We start from the raw sequence: 12,600 nt of genomic DNA, 5'->3' as shown, positions 1-12,600 counted from the left end.
TGTTCATAGTAATATATATGTACATATGGTATATATACAGATAGAATATAGTTCTTGAATAAATAGGGTCACTGCTTAAAATATTTTTGGCTATATAAAATGGACAAGGAGAAAGAAGTGTGGGGGGGAAACTATTAAACTATTCATTAAGCTATTTGCCTAAGACTAAAATTTTTTCAGTTCAGAGGTTAGGTCAGAGAGTAAGAAAGACCAGGAGCTGCTCTTATAGCCATGTAGTCCCTCCTCCCCCTAATTATATTTATTTCCTGTTATCTTCCTACACAGCAATTTTTACTGAAGTAGTTCACCCCATGGTAAAGCTGAGGTATCACCACTCTTCACTATAACTGAGCATCCCTGAATCTACCGTGGATACTGCAAAAATCACTGGAATTGAAGGTACTTCTGCATCTAAATGTCTTGGACTGAGATTCTGTAACCGAGATTCAAAAGTACTTGAGAAATTGAATCAAATGTATTTAGGGTAGTAAAATCCCCCCAAAGAAAAGAACTTTGTGACTGTGACCACAGAAAAATATTTTTATTAAAATTAATTGAATTTCTTGCATTTTTTGATGGCTACTAATCCCATCCATCTGCTTTCCATGGAAATTGATGCAATTCTTGGGCATTCACTTTGATATAATTTATGAACATACTCTCAGCTGAACAATGATGCAAATTTCTGTCTACTTATTATGCATGCCCCCTGACCGCAGACCTCAGTGACAGCAGAAACGTAACTAAGGCAGTGCCACAATAACACTTCTAAAGTTACAAACTGTAAATTACCAGGCTTAGTTTGTGGTACTTCTGGCCTGACAGATGTTTTGGATTTGGAAGGAATGAGCAGTGTTTCTTTTGGAGCTGAAAGAAAAGGAAAAAGATTATTATTGTATTCTTCAGGAGTCATGATCCAATGCCATATTTAGCCCACAGAAAATGCATGCCTCAAATGCCTGAAAAAAAGACAATAACAATTCCATGGCTTTCTGGAACCTGAAACAAAGTGACTATCCAAAACACAGAAAAGTCCCAGCAGTGTGCTGTAAGTTGAGTTAGTGGCTAAATTCTTGCTCTAAAAGAAAAATTAGGCCACTGAGTTTGGTTGGAGATCTGACAAATACAGACTTCTGACCAGACATAAGCTGTAGGCTATTTTTGCTTTATTTCAAAAAATAGAAATGAGAATCCTCTGTACTAAGATACATGCACGTGGCAGCAGAACGAAGGATAGTGAAATGGTGCTTTATAAATACCACATTGGAGAACGCTGTCTAGAAATTTCTCCTTTGAAAAATTAGAAATACCTGCATCTTAATGTTAAGGAAACTTATTTACCCATTGTTGCCCTTGAATGACCAGTAGTAGTAGATTTTGTAATAATTGGTTGTGGAGTTGTCAGATGTATTGCTGTTAAGGAGAAAATGTGAAAAATTTTAGAATATTTGTCTGCAATAGAAACAAAGAAGCATTTGCTAAAACCTGCAAAATGCCCCAAACTAAGGAGTAGCAGAATATCTTGAAAATCAACTGCTGACAGATATAATTATCTTTCTACTAACTTCTGCTATACATTCCTTTTATCCTGAAAATGGGAAGCCACACAGTCCTCCATAACTATTTTTAAACCTACTTTCATTTCAATATATTAGACAATGTCTGTTGCTAACTGTCCAAGTGCATTGTAAAGGAGTTCTGTTGCATTTCAAGAAGAGATTAAAAAAAAAGTGCTCACAGAGGAGCATCCAAGATTACCAAGCAGTAATCACAGTCTGCCTAGCCACTGAAATTTGTCAATACCCACATTACTATATTTCAGTCTTCATTTGCTATGTGTAATAGAAATAGGAAAAACATTATATATATTATACATACCCTACTATTGTTTGTAGTGTAGTTTTGGCATATTTTGGATTGATTATTTAAAGTGTAATGCATTTTTTTCAGCACAAAACTGGCTATGAATAATTCCATTAAGGAGCACAAAACCAGAAACTTGGGGAAAGAATGATTAAACAGAAAATTAAAAGAATTACTCCATTACCAGGTTTGGCGTATGGCACTCTTGGTTTTTCAGTTGTTTTTCGTTTGGTATGAATGAACTGCTTTTCAGTTGGAGCTGGAATAAAAACAAACAGCACCCAGAACAATAATTGAAAAAACACACTGCTTCTCACAGCACACAAGGAACATAAGCACGATCTCATCTGGAATAAGGCAAATGATGTAAGAATAAAGCTGAAAACCATTCAGTTGGAATTCCTGCAAAGAAAAAGCAAGTTAAATGGCCACTAACACAAGAAGACTTCTAAAAAATTATCTTCAAATTTGTAGCTTTGCATCAAGCAGTCTAGAATATAGTCATTAACATCATCATACTGTAATAGGACAAAAATAGACAGTGGTAACCTGTGTCTTCCTCATCTGCCGCAAATGAGTATCTGAGGACAGGATTTCTTTTTCAGTGGAACATTTGTATCAAACTTGATTTATAAATTAAATTCTTTTGTTCTTATGTAGGAATGATTTAATATTGTTATCTTCGTACTATTCAGATAAAAAAATCTTGTAAAGAAAAGTAGGAATCATTAACTGGAAAAGGTTTTCTTAGCACTTTCTAGTCTGTGGTCTACACCAATGGGAGGGGTCCAAAATTATCTGCCTTAGCCTGTGCATTCTTCATCCCCCTTGCACGTGAACATTACTCAGATAGCTCAGATGTTTACAACAGGGCACATACTTCATAAAGCTACATGAACAGATACTGAATGAATACTAACCTAAGTATCATTGCATACCAGGGAATACATATTAAAATAGAAACATGGTTAAAAGCAGTTTTAATTTCCTCTTCCTCTTTCCAAAAAACCCCATAATTTGAAGATTATAAAATGCCTATTAATATTTCATTAACCATTCTCAGAAAATCATGATCGAGATTTGTCTCTGAAACTGGGGACAGAAAACTGATTGAACAAAGATTGCTCAAGCAATGCTTCTGCTCCCCAGTACTGCTTGGATTCAGTGACCCTTACTTGGTCCACATCTGACAATTAAGTTAAGAAGAAAGAACACTCAGCTAAGGTTTCATATATTCAAGCAAGTTTTCCCAACATGGATAACTAGAAGTAAGCAGAGAGGATGGTTTTAAGAACTAGAGTTGGATTTAGACGGTCACATATCTGGTCTGGAGACTTTATGCTGTTGTTGATGTATTAGAATTTTCTTCTGTAAAATTAAACCATGAGGAGTGAAGAAGAAGAGTATTTTGGAATGAAATTATCCACAATTCACATGAAGAACAAGGGATTAACTCGGTTAGAGCATGGTGCTAATAATGCAAGGGTTCTGATGGGCCAGCTTACTTCAGAGCTGGACTTGATGATCCTCATGGGTCCCTTCCAACTGAGAATACTCTGCAATTTTGTGAAGAATCACTATCTGCTCTTTAAATAAAGTCCCCTTTAACTGGAAAATAGATAACATCTGGAGGAATTGCATCATCCTGACTGGAAAGGCTAGAAGATGAGGAAAAGAACCTTTGAAAGTGAACGAGCTCATGCATTATTACCCTTATCAAGACCAAAGAGCAAGCAAGTATCTACAAGAAGGGCAAAATTTCATTATTAGCTTTGAATAAAATATAATGGGATCTCTCTAAGATGATATTCTCTAAAAAGAGTGGAAAATAGAATAATTATTTATGAAATAACACAGTTACCAAATGTTGCCTTTGTTCTTTCAGGAATACGAGGAATCATAGTAGTATCTGGTTCATCAAAGGTTGGAAGAATCTCTGTTGGAAAAAATGTCAATAAATGATCTGAATAATGAAGGAACCTCCCTTTCCTCCCCTCCTTAAAAAACCTTTCAGCACTACACTGTATACAATAGGAAAGAGGCGTTTTAAAACAGCAATGGGCATTTACCCTCAGAAATTTTTGGTTAGGAAACAACATTAACAATCCTTCAGTGAAATCACTGATTATATTACACGGGTCAGTCGGATTTACAAAGGGCAGTCACCTAATCAAAATGTAATTGAAAGGAATTCGCAGTCTAATCTGGGTGAAAATGTGTGTATCAAGAAAAAGCAATGCAACAGCGTTAGGCAGTTTCTCTCATAAGAGCTTCAAAAACATGGTGCAAACTACTGAAGTGTGTTGCTCAGATACAAGCTGCAAATAACTTTTTATCCTAGATTATAACATACAGGCTGATACTATTCCTTTGAAACATAGGTTTAAAAGAAACATAAAGATTTTAGTTATAGGCTAACTGTGTTGAAATTAGAATAGGGAGGAATTCGGGCTCAGCTATATTTAATTAAAACAGTTAAGAGAGCTGGACCTGAAACTAGTAATTGATTACTAAATAACTGATGATCTGTCCTTTGCATGTTTGCTTAGCTGTGCTTAGAATGAGGAACAGAAACATTGATAAGTTGGTCTGGGGAACAAGGGCAATTACCAGTTTCCTTCCTCCCTCTGTGGGAACCTATTAAAAAGTCACACAAGAGGAAACTTAGAGGTCACTAAAGTAATTAGGGTTGTTAAAGTTCAGAAAGGAGAAAAAGGTCAAAATGAGGAAGATGAGTTACTTCATTTATTTAGGACCAGTGACCCAATTCAAGACCAACGATTAAATTCAGAACACACACTACGCATGCTTAATGACATTGAAGCTCATTTCCATACGAAGCAGAGAATGGGAGGTGTTAATGTTATGAATATGCATTTGTATTTTGGATATTCATAATTTTTGTAAATAAAAAGCTTTGGTTTTGCTTGTATCAGGTCCCTGCATTTTGGGGAGCTATCCCACGCAGTGCCTGGTGCCAAATGAAACATTCACTTTCTAACTCTAAACTGTTCGAGAGTTTTTATCCATCTCAGTTGGATATCGGTATTAGACCGATATTCATATTTTGGTAAATCACCTTCTGTTAATATCTTCATAAAATAAAAGAAAGTCTTGAACTGTTGAGGTTTCCATCAGATTTAATTGCATCCCTGCAGAGGTTTCTTTACCTAGAAAAATACCCAGGTAACAGCAAATGCACTGATGACTGTTCTCCCCACTGCCACCCTGAAAGCAATTGTTCAATTATCAACTGCAGCTTCACAAAAACCCAGATAATTTACCAGGCTTCCTGTATGGAGCATCTGGGATGGGAGTTGTTCTAGGTTGAAAAGGAATACGTTGTGGTTCTTTAAGACCTGAAAGAAAAGATCTGTTTAAGGCTTTATACTTTGACAAAATTAGGTTTATTGCACAGGCACTGCATGCCTCATGCTTGCAAAGAAAAACAATTCCTGCATGGCAGCCTGAAAAACTGAGTGTCACATATGTACAGGAAGTCAAGAGGAAACAAAATCCTGAATGGAAACATGGGTGAAATTAATCAGGTAAGCAAAATCTACAGTCAAACAACAAAACCTGAAAGAACACAGACAACTCCAGGGAATGTATTTCCGTCCGTATTTCAGAACCCGTAACTGCAATACCCACTGCATGCTTGTCTCCTACAAGTGTCAAAGGAATTACAAGATGTGTGACAGGGAAAGAAATTTTCTGTGACGACAACAAATCAGCTAGGAATCTTTCAATACCTGCAACAGAGTAGAATTTAGTTCAATTAGTAGAAAAGAAAACAAATCAAAACCACAAACAGATTATGTGAAAAACAGACTCATGATATATAAGCATTGGTCCAGGGAGCAGTGAAAAAATGCTAATGGCCAGCTAAGAGCAAGGTAAGAAGTTTACCTGTTGCTGTCTTTTGTTGTTCAACTGTAAATGTACTAGCTGCCAAAACTTCATAAAAACAAGAAGATACACAGAGTTAGTGGTAAATATAAGTAAGTGGTAAAAATACTCCCTTTAACATGACTGGTTTGTTTTCAATTGAAACATATTCTTTTTTTTTTTTTTTTTTTTTTTTTTTTTTTTTTTAATTTCTTTGTAAAATTAGTGAATATACACTCAAAGTAATATTCAATGGACTCTTTCAGAACTGTTAGAAGTTACAGAGGTTTGGCAGTTCATTAGTATGCAAATCCCTATTAAGTTTATTTTTAAGGGTCAAATTCCATTACCAGATCACACAAACCCGTGAGTGGTTTGAGTTACAGATACTTAGGGTCATATACGAAGGCCCTCAAATAAGTTTTTCTCTAAGCACCTTTTGACAGATGCAATTTCTTCCAACTTTTCATAATGTTTGTATGTTGTCTACCCTGCTCTACAGAATATTCATCAGTGGTAGGTGTCATGTGGCTGAAAAGCAGAGGCAGCTACAAAAACTCAGACACTAAAAACAGAAATCAGCTCTATCTTCCTTTAAACACCTGTTTAATGATCATTAGAGAATGTATTTGTAATATGAAGAGATGTTAATCAACACTTGATTCCCTGACAAAGGACAACCCAAAAGAACCCCTGGGTATTGAAGCACAACAAAGCAACAATGTACGTACCGGGTTTTGTGTGTGGTACTTCTGGACTTGGTGATGCCCTGGGCTTGGAAGGGACTCGTCGACTTTCTTTTGGACCTGTGGAAATGAGCAAAGTTTTGAATTTGTTATTGAGAATGATGGTTCTTGGACCTGTGAAGATGTGCAAAGTCTTGAACACATTGTTGAGGATGATGATTCAACATGTGTGTTTTGATTTTTCTGACAGAAGATTCATTTTCTGCTAAGAAATTTTTTAGGGCTTATTTCTGTCATTTGAAAATAATCTCCTGTTAGTGCAATCAATACTATGCCCGTGCAGAGACTAAAGACAAAGTGACTGTTACAGTGCCGTGTCAGGTTAACTCTCCACTCCAACAGCAATAACCAATAGAGCTTTCTGCAGAGTAAACTGCTGTAGTTCTCACACTTCCTAGTTGGGCTTCTCAAGTGTTTCATATTCCAAAACCTGCTGCCCATTTAAATCAACTCCTCATTAAAAAATAATCAACAAAGCTGTCAAAGCAGAAGAAACATGGAAATTTACCACTGCTTTTCAAATGGACAGAGCTATTTCTAAAGTTTTGGGAACAGGAAAGTACTGTAATTTTACACTTCTAAGCAAGCAACTAAAAATACAAATATTTCTGTCACACTCCAAGAAAATCAAGATGCAGATTTTCCTGTGTGCAAGAGCTCAAGATGAGTGTTAACTCACACATCTCCATCATTTTGTGTCATTGACATGTATAAATATCCAGCTGATTGTTTCATGACAGCTGTATAGCAAAATTTGATTATGACAGTGACACATTGCCTATTAAATAAGCAACTCTGTATCTTCAGAGAACTCCTCAGTTTTGAAAATTTTCAGTGATGAAACTTTCATGCACTAAAGGGCAAACTATTGATAAGCTTACTTGCTCTAGTTGGAGGAACACGTGGACTGGGTGATGTTTTAGGTTTGGAAGGCCTGTGATATGGATCTTTTGAAGCTGAAAGAAAGAAACTGGGTTAAGCATTATTAAAGTAATAAGTAGCTTCAAATACAAATATACTGCTCTGTAATGGGTGTTGTCCTGGAATGATTCACAATATCAAATTCAAGTGACAAAAATACCTTAGTCAAATGGATCTGCCTCAAGCAATCATATGATCCAGGATCAATGAAGTGATTGTATTCTGACAGTGAAATTGAGGTTCGAGTGGAACAGAATTACTTTTCAGTCCTTTATGAAGGACTGAATTTCATTTCATGAAATTGGAGGGGAAGGGAAGGGAAGCAGATAAAGAAAGCTCTCAGGATGCAACTCTGCCCTCCCAAACCATACGACCACCTGAAATGGTGCCACCTCCACAGGATGACCAAGAACAAAATTAGGATCATGTTCTGATCTGCCCTCTGCCTCTTACCATTAAATGTTGAAGGAAATGGTCCTGTCTTATGCGTGTAACAACTTGAAAGGTACAAGGATTCTCCTCGATTGTTTAATAGAAAATAAGAGACAGAGAACCTTGACTATTAAATTATTAAGGAACATGCAAAGAAAGATGACAAATTTTTGCAGGTCTGCTTTTAATGATTTGTACTGAAGAAGGACAATATGACCATTCAAACAAGAAGCATCATTACCTATTGTTGACTTTGCTTTCTCAGTTCTACACCTAATTGTTTCCAGAACTGCATTAGTGTAATACAACAACAAAACCAAAGTATTACCAAGAGCAATCAAAATGTTACAATCACTGTCTCCACAATAATCATACCATCCCTGCTAGGGCTGATGACAGACAGTTACTCCTCCCTGAAACTCAGCATCAGAGTGCTATGTTCCTCAGAATTGCCTCCAGTTCAAGGTAACAGCTCCAATACAGAACAGATCCCAAAAATAAATTTGAAGTTTTTGTAAAAGCCACGAAGAGATTGTGAGTGGTTTTTTACCTTCAGCTTTGTACACTTTCCTGACTTATTTCAAGGGTTTTTTTCAAGGAATAAGTGCAGACTTACTGGGGAGAAACAGAACCTGAGTTGCTGTCTCTCTGCCCCTCTCTTCACCAATACCATCTAATACTCTGAGTACCTTGGATACCCGTAGTAGGTCTGGCTGGGATGGAGTTTGTTTTCTTCATAGCAGCCCCTGTGGTACTCTGTTTTGGATTTGTGACCAAGGAAATGTTGATAAAATACCAATGGTTTAGTTATTGCTGAATACAGCTTGTTACAGCATCCAAGAGTTCTTTGTTTTTCACTCTGCCCCCAGGCAATAGGGCTGGGTTAGGGGTGGGCAGGATGCTAGGAGAGGACACAGCCAGGACAGCTGAACCACCCTGGCCAAAGGGATATTCCAGCTCACGTCATGCTTAGCAACAAAACTTTCTAAAGCACCCATTGCTCCTGGTCTGGCACTGGTCTGCCTGTGGGATGTGGCACGTGGTTGTTTTGTATTACTTGCTTTTCCCCCCCTCTTTTTATCCTTCCTTATTAAACTGTCTTTATCTTGATTTTTTTTCCCCTCTTTTTTTCTTTTTTCCCCTCATTTCTGCTCTTCTGATTCTCTCCCCCAAACCACTGTGGGGAAGAATGAGCAAGAGGTTAGGGTGTGCTTAGTTTCTGGCTGGGGTCAACCCCCTACAGTACCTCACATCATGCAAGTGTGAGTTGCATAATTTACTTTCTCCATCCTTAATTCTCCTAAGGTTGTATATGGGTATAACAACCCATGTGGACACAATTATAGGAAGTATTACACATTCCTAAATCTCTGAACAACACCAGGGCTGTGGAAAAGTGAACCAACAAGTATGAATGAAAGCTTGTGCCTGGGAAAAAAATAACAAGCTCACAGTTTGAGAAATACAGAGCAGAATCCTTCGTCTTTACAATGAAACCCCTTGTTTTCACCTTCATTTTGCCAAAAGACAAGCAAGCTCACACAGAAAAGACTTATTTTCACTGAGAATTGTACAGAAAACATCCAATGTTGCAGTGACTTAAAATTTAATAAAGAACTGAATATATAGATTTTCACCTTACCAGGTTTCTTATAAATTCTACGTGTCACTGGACTTTGTCCCTCAAGGAATGTTCCAAGATGTGTGCCCAAGGGATACACAAAAATCTGAAGCTCCACTGATCACAGTAGAATCCACAAGACACACATGTCAGTATGAGAAGGTAAAGAAACAATGACCTTACCAGGTTTTGTTCGTGGGACCTCTGGGCTCGGTGATGTTCTAGGTTTGGAAGGAACATGCTTTGGCTCTCTAGGAACTGGAGAAAAAAAAGAAAAAAAAAAAAGCAGCAACTACAGCAACTATTAGAATTTTTTGAGAACTGATACTCACAGAAAGCATAATATTAAAAGAGAACACATGCTTTTGGGACCCTTTGGAAGCACAAAAAAGCTTGACTAATGGAGAAATATGAATGCTTGGTACATAACAAACCCCAGTGCTGATGGAAAACCTCTGTAACAGGATAATAGAAAACAAGGCCAATAGGGTTGTACAGTATAAAAGGTGAAGCAGCACATGATAGAAACTGAGTATAGAGACAAGTAGTCAAAGGTAGATTGTGGTGCTTCCCTCCACTTTACAGAATACATTTGTGTGAGAGAAAACAGGAAAGGATGATTATGAATTGTTAGTGTAAAATTGCCAAACCCCCCCTTACAGGATGAACTTCAATAGTAAAAAATTATGGCAGTGGAATGCAATGAAGATGTGCTTGTGATACTCAGTGGGGAAAAAAGATAAATGTGATGGTCCCCAGGTCATTTACCCAGTAGGTAAAATTACCTATTGTTGGTTTTGGTTGATCAGTTCTAAGTGTTATAGATTCCAGGACTGTATCAGAAACAAAAGAGAAAAGATGTTTTGTAAGTTGAAAACTTACAATTAGCACCACTTTCTGAAATATATACTTTGTATACTGCCTCATACAGAAACAGCTGTATTAAAAGAAGTGTCTGAGAAAGCAGTGTAATCTGCAATATAATGTGAGCATTGTTCTCCCATAGATTTCAATGAAATATCCAAATATCATCTTTCTGTTATTCAGAAAACATCTTTTTAGGGACACAAATCTCGTCCATTGGTGGTGTGTTTCAAATGCAGTTTATATGCACAATTGGAATCAGACAGTACTTTCTTGTTTACTGGATACTGTATTATTAGAAAGCATTATATGATGTATTGCATTGCATGATCATATAATTCAGCTCTAGACTGAAATGGATCTAAAATAAAACTGCGTGATTTAGAGCCATAAGAATGTGAAATTGATGGTATCCTCTCTGTGTCAATTTTTCCGTATGGATAATAATTGAAAAAAAGAAAGAAATTTCTCTGGGTATTTTAAGACAATTACAAGATAAGTGGATGATGCTGTAGAAAAAGATCTGTATATTAAAGATTCGCAAAGAAATCGTAAGTTGTTTGTTTGGTTTTTTGAACACAGACCAATACAAGCTTGTAAGATTTGTGTGACAAAACCATTAACCATTTCAGAGAAGGCCAGAGTACCATAACAATGAAAAATGGCCACAAAGGTAAAAATTGAGTTTATGAGAAGTTGCATTTTAAGATGTAATTTGGAAACAATGTTTTATAATCAGCTGAGATGGTTAAAAAATTATAAGAAGACAAGGATTTTGACTGTTTACTACATGAGGTAATCACATCTAATAGATAACGTCAGATTTCAAAAATACTGGACTATGTCTACAATTTAAAGGTCTTCAAAAAAGTGTTTATCCTTAAATTTTTCACATTTGCCAAAGGATAACATACGTTGATATTTGAGACCCTTGCAATTTTCTGTTGATATTACCAACTGGAGAGCATGGGACAGAAAGCAATTTTCTCTGCCCACCACTGAATTCAACTGCTCTCACATTTAATGGCATAAAAATCCAGTATTTTGGAATATAGTGTAAAGAATCATTAATACCAATAAATATTTATAAGCAAATACTAAGTATGTATGTATAACTGGGCAATTTAGTCCCTCATGCAGTAATAAATAATGACATGAAATTAATTAATTTTGGCTTAGAAGGGAAACAGATTTATTCTAACAACGCAAAGCAACTTTGGAAAGAATTATGCCCCCCAAGTAGCCTCAGAACACACTTTAATTGCTTGGTATTTGCTTTAGTTACCAAGGTTAATATGAGTGTAACAACACTATTCTCATCCAGTTGCCCTGGAGTAACAGAGGTTTATTCTTTTGCTCAGTGAAAATTACCTGGCAAATGTTACAGCTCCTGAAAACTGCAACTAAATTGCTGAACATAGCAGAACAGAACAGAACCCCATTATGTTTAACTGGCTCAGATAATTAAGCAGCTGCTCATAAATACATTTCAATCCAAAATAAACTGTACTAGAAAAAAATCACAAAGCAGTTTACCATCTTTGGCTTGTGGGATGTAAGGTTTGGGTGAAGTTTTAGGTTTAGAAGGAACACGTTGAGTCTGCTTGGGAGCTGGAAGAGAAAATGTGGGTATAAATTGGTTAAATTGCACAGTAATTAGTATCTGATACCAGCTGAACACACAAGCACAGAAACCTCACACCTGCAACTGAGAAGAAAAGAGGTAGGCAAGTCAGGTAATACTCTCCATGTGTTTACAACAATCTAAGCAAGAAAGTGTAATTTTAGTCATTTTTGAAGCTCAGTTTTTTGTTTGCTTGTTTAAAATAAAAACTGGAACAAGCACAAACAAGCATAATTATTGAGAAAGGTGATTCAGAGCTGCCAGCATAATTTATTTTATAAAGGAGACATTCCAGCTGTGAAGAGAGCAATAAACCCAACTGTTGTGAATGCCAAGCAAGAGAATTACCTAGAAGAAAAATGAAGTTAAATGAAACAATCCTGAGGCATAAGGTGATTAACTTCAGTGATGCTTGCTGTGACGGAAAGAAAGCAAACACTGCAGCTTGCCAAGGAAATACTATTACCTATGGGTGACCTTGGTGGTTCAATTCTAAGTGTAATCGGTTCCAAGACTGAAACAGAAAGAGTGGGACAAAGTAAGTATGGAACACACTCCAAAAATTTAAAATTACTCCAGTGGTAAGTAATAAAAGCAGGTACTAACACAACAGCACAGTAATGTGGAACTTCAAACTGACT

The 12,600-nt window shown here is 36.5% G+C and overlaps 1 protein-coding gene across 1 annotated transcript in view; it reads right to left on the bottom strand.

The window, feature by feature from the left end:
- Positions 1-12,600, bottom strand: part of ABI3BP (ABI family member 3 binding protein) — a 140,763-nt gene that overhangs the window by 39,561 nt on the left and 88,602 nt on the right. Inside the window, exons 33-44 of the mRNA XM_017731863.1 lie at positions 12,426-12,473; positions 11,872-11,946; positions 10,257-10,304; positions 9,655-9,729; positions 7,379-7,453; positions 6,483-6,557; positions 5,773-5,820; positions 5,148-5,222; positions 3,725-3,799; positions 2,048-2,122; positions 1,342-1,413; positions 793-867 (exon numbers count right to left, since the gene is read on the bottom strand). Coding sequence (XP_017587352.1) covers positions 793-867; positions 1,342-1,413; positions 2,048-2,122; positions 3,725-3,799; positions 5,148-5,222; positions 5,773-5,820; positions 6,483-6,557; positions 7,379-7,453; positions 9,655-9,729; positions 10,257-10,304; positions 11,872-11,946; positions 12,426-12,473 — 816 coding nt within the window. The remainder of the gene's footprint in view (positions 1-792; positions 868-1,341; positions 1,414-2,047; positions 2,123-3,724; positions 3,800-5,147; positions 5,223-5,772; positions 5,821-6,482; positions 6,558-7,378; positions 7,454-9,654; positions 9,730-10,256; positions 10,305-11,871; positions 11,947-12,425; positions 12,474-12,600) is intronic.

The sequence above is a fragment of the Corvus brachyrhynchos genome, unplaced genomic scaffold (genome assembly GCF_000691975.1).
Source record: "Corvus brachyrhynchos isolate BGI_N302 unplaced genomic scaffold, ASM69197v1 scaffold3, whole genome shotgun sequence".
Classification (NCBI taxonomy): Eukaryota; Metazoa; Chordata; class Aves; order Passeriformes; family Corvidae; genus Corvus; species Corvus brachyrhynchos.
The sequence above is the reverse complement of the archived record's forward strand: the minus strand, read 5'-3'. Positions and strand labels throughout refer to the sequence as shown.